This window comes from Fonticula alba (genome assembly GCF_000388065.1).
Source record: "Fonticula alba strain ATCC 38817 unplaced genomic scaffold supercont2.4, whole genome shotgun sequence".
NCBI lineage: Eukaryota > Rotosphaerida > Fonticulaceae > Fonticula > Fonticula alba.
The window spans coordinates 911,146-917,356 of NW_009242974.1; the positions used below are offsets into that span (position 1 = coordinate 911,146).

At 69.7% G+C, this 6,211-nt stretch overlaps 2 protein-coding genes across 2 annotated transcripts; both read right to left on the reverse strand.

Annotated features, from left to right (window-relative positions):
* Positions 1–266: 266 nt before the first annotated feature.
* Positions 267–1,501, reverse strand: H696_02730 (hypothetical protein; the record flags this gene model as incomplete). The annotated part of the gene is made up of 5 exons (XM_009496635.1): positions 267–393; positions 523–686; positions 812–934; positions 1,042–1,209; positions 1,343–1,501. 5 exons carry the CDS (start codon positions 1,499–1,501, stop codon positions 267–269), a joined length of 741 nt encoding a protein of 246 aa, XP_009494910.1.
* An 884-nt stretch (positions 1,502–2,385) lies between these two features.
* On the reverse strand, positions 2,386–6,200 carry H696_02731 (hypothetical protein). Its single transcript, XM_009496636.1, has 3 exons — positions 4,560–6,200; positions 3,419–4,169; positions 2,386–3,213 (listed from the first exon to the last, which is right to left on the reverse strand). Exons 1-3 carry the CDS (start codon positions 6,155–6,157, stop codon positions 2,542–2,544), a joined length of 3,021 nt encoding a protein of 1,006 aa, XP_009494911.1. The 5' UTR covers positions 6,158–6,200; the 3' UTR covers positions 2,386–2,541.
* Positions 6,201–6,211: the final 11 nt, after the last annotated feature.

The following is a 6,211-nucleotide window of genomic DNA, read 5'->3' on the forward strand; positions in this document are numbered from 1 at the left end:
CGGTCCTCCGTCCCCCTGTCTTTCCGCTCGGCGGGTAGCATGTGAAAGGCGATGGAAATGGCTTCTCGCCGCTTGTGCTGGTTGGCTTGCGCAGGAGAAGGCATGGGGCTGGCTGGCTGGATGGATGGATGGATGGATGGATGGAGTATATACATGGGGATGCTGGCAGGCAGGCCGGGATCCTGCTTTTGGTGGCCGGTGTGCGGCTGGCGCGTCAAGCGCGCGTCGCAGGATATGGCGGCCGGACGCGGAAGGGCAAGATTGCATCAGATCCGGCGGCTCGGACCGGTGGCCCATTGGCGAGTGCTGCCGGAGCCGGTGGGTGGGGATGGAGGGGCGCCGTCGGCGCTCTGCACGGTGGGAGGACGGTCGTCGGCGCCGAAGATGTCGCGGCTGGGGCGAGGAGGGTGCAGCGCGTGTGCGTGTGCATGTGCGGTTAGCGGGGGCCGGGGGGAGGGGGGGATCGGAGCTGCGCCGCGCTGCGCCGCGCTGTGTGAAGGGGCGCGAAACGGAAGGACGCACAAAATGCCCGGGGTCTGGAAGATGGGTGGGCGCCCGGAGGAGGTCGGCCACTCGAAGGTGGTGAAGTAGTATGCATGGCCGGCCACAATGCCGATGAACGAGGACAGTGGCGACACACCGGTCAGGATGTCAAAGGCGATGAAGGCCCACGGAAGCAGGGCAGCCTGGGGGGGGGGGGGGGGTGGGAGGGGGAAGACAGGGGAGGGGGAGGCAGGGGAGCATGGATATGGCTGGTGTCAGATCCGGGCGCGGGACGTGGCACACTGCACTCAATGGGCTCCGCTCGTACCTTGAAGTTGATGCCGAAGAAGAAGGTGACGATGACGTCGCGGTTGAGCTGAGACCAAATGTAGATGATGGCCTGCGTGAGGGAGGACCCGGTGATGCGGAGGTTGAAGAAGAAAGAAACGGCCTGTGGGGGTGGGGAAGGGCGTCAGCATGGGAGCCGGCAGGGGGAAAGGCCGGGCCAGGAGGAAATGGGAGAAGCGTCGCGAAAGGGGGCCCGGGGAAAGGACGCACAGAGATGACCGCCAGGAGCATGGTGATGGCGAAGACATAGTCGGCCCGGCGCCCGGCGAAGTTGGTCTCCTCCAGCCGGCGCCCATACGAGTAGAGCATGAACAGATGGCTGAGCAAGGCGAAGGAAGGGCCGCCATAGAAGAGGGCCGCGGTGATGAAGCGCCAGATCTGTGGCCCGGCCGGAGCGGGGCGGCGAGGCGGGGGCGGGGGGAGATGCAAGTCAGAACGGGCGAATGGTGCTGCCATTGGGGGAGGCGGCGCGGAGCCGGGCAACCGGGGCCGAGGGCAGGCGGCGGCGCACCTCGAGTTTCATGATGGCGCCAGACTCGAGCAGGAAGAGCGACAGCACGCGCCGGGGGAGGACCATCGGAGCGAGGGCGCTCAGAAGGAGTGTCCCGAAGAAGAAAAAGCGCGTCACCGGCGGAATGGACGTCGCCCACTCGACAATTTCATTCCTCATGATGGGGCAAAGGTAGGGCGGAACAGGGGAAGCAGCAGGGGGCGCAGAGCGAAGGGAAGGGCGCAGAAAGAGGGGGCAAAGGCGCGGCAGGGGTCGGGGACGAGGGGGCATGGGTCACGGACCGGGGACCGGCCCGGCCCGCAGGCTCTTGGGGCGCAGGGCCGGCCGTGTGGCCATTGTCCCCGGGAGGAGGCCTGCGGTGTTGCGCCCCGCCTGCTTCCCCGCCCGCTTTCTCCGTTCCCGGGCGGAGGGAAATTTCGAGAGATCCCCCTCCCCCGGGGGCCCCCGCAACCGGCGGCAGAAGGCCATGGAGAAAAATTAAGATGCCCTGCCTGCGGGGAATGGAATCGCTCGGTCCCAGCGGCCTTTGCCTGTTGCGCGCGGGGGCCGAAGGCGCGGGCATGTTTCAACGGGCATCGTCCGGCCGGGCAAGACACATGTGTCGGGAATGGGCAGGCGGATCCTGACGGGGCCGCACATCCCCACCCTCGGGCCGATCGTCGCCGCGAGATAAGCCCCCGCCCCCCCCCGCCCCCCCCACCAGTGTCCTCTCGGTGCCATTGGAGCATGGAAGAGACAAAGCAGGAAGAGCCCCGCCAGCTCGGAGGCCCGCCGCGAAGATACCCAGCCACTGGTCCCGGGCTCAGGGGCAGGAACGCGGGGCCGCCCCCTCCCCCCCCCCGCGCTCTTTCTCAACTCCATCGCCGGTGGGATGAGTGGGGCGCGTCAGGCCAATCCCTGCTAGTTTGGTCGCGTGATCTGGATGATGTCAGGTGCAGCAGCGGTCAGGAGGATCCCTCGCGCGCACGGCCCGATCGTGCCCGCCGCCGGAGAGGAAGGCGGGGGATCTAGCCCCCCTGGGGTGCGGAGGGGCACGGGGGAGGTGGGGCATTTTGGTGTATTTTCCATATGCGCGGACGTGTTTGCGTGCACCAAGAGAGAGGGAGAGGGAGAAAGAGTGGCAAGGAGATGCACGCACAGGAGCAGCACAGGGATGGGCAGGGCCCCCCGCCCCGCCCCGCCCCGCCGGGGCCCGGCGGCTAGCGCGAACCGTAGGCGGTGGCCGGGGCCGCGCCCCAGCCGCCGTCGGACCCGGGGGCCGCGATGTAGCCGAGGTCCTGCAGGACGCGGGTCTGGGCCTCGTGCGGCATGCGGCTCAGGCGCTCGAGGGCCGCCTCGAAGGAGGCATTGCCACCGGTGGCACTGCGCAGGGCGGTCGAGTAGCCGACCATGGTCCGCAGGGGAACCGAGGCCACGACAATGGAGCTGGTGTCGCCGGCGCCCTCGCCCTCCTCCACCTGGGTGGTGTAGGTGTCGCTGGCCGGCCCGGCGCCGGCGGCCTCGGACGCGGCCAGGTCCTGGGCAGCCGAGCGGATGTCCACGATGCGGCCATCCCGACGCCCGGTCAGGTCGCTGACCACCACGCCGACCAGGTCGCCGGAGCCGCTGGGGCCGCTGCCAGCATGGGAGGCCGCCTGGCTGCCGACGGTGACGGCCATGCGCATGACCGGCTCCAGGAGGAACCCCGGCCGGGCACGAGCCAGGTGCGAGACACCCTCGAGGATGCACCCGCGAGCCGCGTGCACCAGCGCGTCGCCCGGCAGCAGGAAGGTCGGCTCGGCATTGGGGAAGTGCCGGGCCACCTGGGCCTCGTCCAGGGCGAACCAGGGCTGGTCGATGATGAGGTGCACATGGGCCAGGGGGAAGTGGGCCTTGGTGCCGAGATCGGAAGAGCGTCGTGCGAGCCAGGTGCGAGACACCCTCGAGGATGCACCCGCGAGCCGCGTGCACCAGCGCGTCGCCCGGCAGCAGGAAGGTCGGCTCGGCATTGGGGAAGTGCCGGGCCACCTGGGCCTCGTCCAGGGCGAACCAGGGCTGGTCGATGATGAGGTGCACATGGGCCAGGGGGAAGTGGGCCTTGGTGCCGGAGCTGTGCAGGGCCGAGGTGGCCGCCTCGGCCAGCAGGCGCTGGTAGCCATACGACCGGATGGTGCTCGGGCAGCGCTCCAGCTCCTCCAGGGACAGGGGGGCCACCGAAATGCGATTGGCCTCGCAGCGGGTGGGCATCATGCGCAGGCGGAAGCCCACACGCGCGCGCTGGCCATTGATTTCCCGGTCGAAGACGTGGTATCGGGCCGGCAGGGCCCCGTCGAAGTCCCCGAGCGGTGAGGGGTCGCGCAGAGGCGGCGCCGTGGCCGCCGGGTCGATCATGTCCCCGCTGCCGGGCACCCCGTCGGCCTCATGCGGCGGGAGGAGGTGCTCGTTGAAGAGGTCGAACTCGTCGTCACTGTCCTCCCCATCGAAGGCCTGGCCCGAGAGGATGGCCTCGGCCTTGGCCTCGGCTCCATCGACGAAGGGCAGGCGCATGACGCCGGGGCCGCCCTGGCCGAAGTCCAGGCCCTCGCGATAGGCGATCAACACCGGGCCGAAGGAGGCGCCGACTTGGTAGTCGCGCCGGAGGCGGTCTTCGGCCACCTCCAGGTGAAGCTCGCCCAGGCCACAAAGGAGCGTCTGTCCGGTCTCGGCGTCGTGGCGAACCGTCAGCGACGGGTCCTCCAGGACCATGGAGGCGAGGGCCTCGCTGAGGGCCCCCTCGTCGGCCAGCGACAGGGGCTCCACCGAGCGGAAGAAAACTGCCGGCGGGGGGCTGACTCCGGGGAGGACGAAGCTACGTGTGTGTGTGTGTGTGTGTGTGTGTGTGTGTGTGTGTGTGTGTGTGTGTGTGTGTGTGTGCGTGTGTGTGTGTGTGTGTGTTGGTGCGTGGATGCGTGGATGCGCGGATGCGTGGATGCGTGGATGCGTGGATGCGTGGATGCGTGGATGCGTGGATGCGTGGATGCGTGAGTAAGTGTGTGCGAGGGTGTGGATGGGCATGTGCGGATGGATGGATGCACATCCAGGAGAGAAAGAGAGAAAGAGAAGACAAAAATAGGACGGCGAAGCGGGAGGATGGGGGTCAGCCGTGTTGCAACAGGGGAAGGGGAGAGCCGTGCGGAGGGAACAGCACACGCTGGTGCATGGCAGCGCGCGCGGGCCGGCCCGCGCGCCAGGGACGTACCGCTCCTTCGAGGTGCCGGAGAGGATGGTGTCACCCGTGCGGGTGGCCTTCATGCCGACGATGACACCGATATCACCGGCGGAAATGGCGTCCACCTCTTCCACCTTGTCGGCATACACGCGCAGCAGCTTGGACGGGCGCTCGCGCACGCCGGACCGGCCGATGAGCAGCTGCTCTCGGGCTTCCAGCCGACCGGAGTACACGCGAACGTGAACCAACGGGCCGCGCTGGCGATCGACCACCACCTTGAAGGCCATGGCGCAGAGGGGCGCCTCCGGGTCGGAGGTGAAGGACCGCGTGGTGTCCACCACCGGGGCCGGGGGCTCGGCCGAGGCGGCCTCCGAGGCCGGGCCGGCGCCACGCTTGCCGGACTTCTTGCCGGCGCCAGCGGCCTTCTTGGCCTGCATGGCAGCCGCATAGGCGGCGGCAGCGCGCGCGCGCTTGGACATCACCTCGGTCGAGGGAGCCGCCTCCATCGCCTGGATCTCGGCCAAAACCGGCGGCCGCTCCAACGGCGAGGGGAGGTAATCCACCACGGCATCGAGGACCGGCTGGACGCCGCGATTTTGCAGGGCCGACCCCACCAGCACCGGGGTCACCCGATTGGCCAGGGTCAGCCGGCGGATGGCGGCGGCCAGGGCGGCCGGAGGCACCAGCCGCGCCTGGGCCTCCGGCGTCAGGTCCTCCTCGCTGTCGTACGAGAGCAGGAGCTCCAGCAGGGTGTCATCCAGCCCGGCGACGGTTTCCACCAGCTCGGCGCGCTGGGCCAGGGCCAGGGCGATGTCGGCCGGGGTCAGGACCCCGGCAGCAGCGGCCCCCGGCGGCAGGGGGCTCGCCTCGGGCCGGGACTGGCCGGTGTAATCCAGCAGCCCGGGGACCAGGGCATGAGCGGCCATGCTGTGGCCGAGCTTGTCCTGCCAGGCCTGGTACTCGAGGCGCACCAGGTCGATGAGAGCCCCATCAAAGCCGGGCCCGGTGGCGTCATCCCCCCCGATGAGGGTTTGCAGGAGCAGGGTCCGCGCGCCGAGGCGGCTGCGAGCCGACGCCAGAGACCGGTCGATGCTTGCCCCGACGCGATCGAGCTTGTTGATGAACATGATGCGGGCCACGCCCCGGCGGGAGGCCTGGCGCCAGACGGTCACGGTCTGGGCCTGGACGCCGGCCACCGCGTCCAGCACGGTGACCGCGCCGTCCAGGACCCGGACGCTGCGCTCCACCTCGAAGCCGAAGTCCACATGCCCCGGGGTGTCGATGAGGTTCACCTGCTGGTCGCGCCAGCCGAGCGTGGTGGCGGCCGCCTGGATGGTGATGCCGCGCTCCTGCTCGGCCGGCAGGAAGTCCATGGTGGCCGCGCCATCGTGCACCTCCCCCGGGCGTGCCAGCTGCCCGGTGTACAGGAGGACACGCTCGGTGAAGGTGGTCTTGCCGGCATCGATGTGGGCGATGATGCCGATGTTGCGCACCTTCTCCAGGGCCTGCTGGTGGGTGTGGTAGGCGGCGACAGCCGCGGCCCGGGGGGGCCCGGTGGCCAGGGGCCGGGGGAGCCCGGCGGTCAGGGCCCGGCCAGGGCCGGCGCGGGACCACAGGGCGCGTAGCATGGCTTGTGAGGCGAGGAAAGAGAAAGGCCGAGGAGGGAGCAGCAGGGGGGGGGG

Coding starts and splice junctions, on each gene's coding strand:
- H696_02731 (XM_009496636.1), bottom strand. CDS start 6,157: ATGCTACGCGCCCTGTGGTCCCGCGCCGGCCCTGGCCGGGCCCTGACC. Junction 4,170..4,559: donor TCCGGCACCTCGAAGGAGCG/GTACGTCCCTGG, acceptor ACACACACGTAG/CTTCGTCCTCCCCGGAGTCA. Junction 3,214..3,418: donor TGCACAGCTCCGGCACCAAG/GCCCACTTCCCC, acceptor CTCGGCACCAAG/GCCCACTTCCCCCTGGCCCA.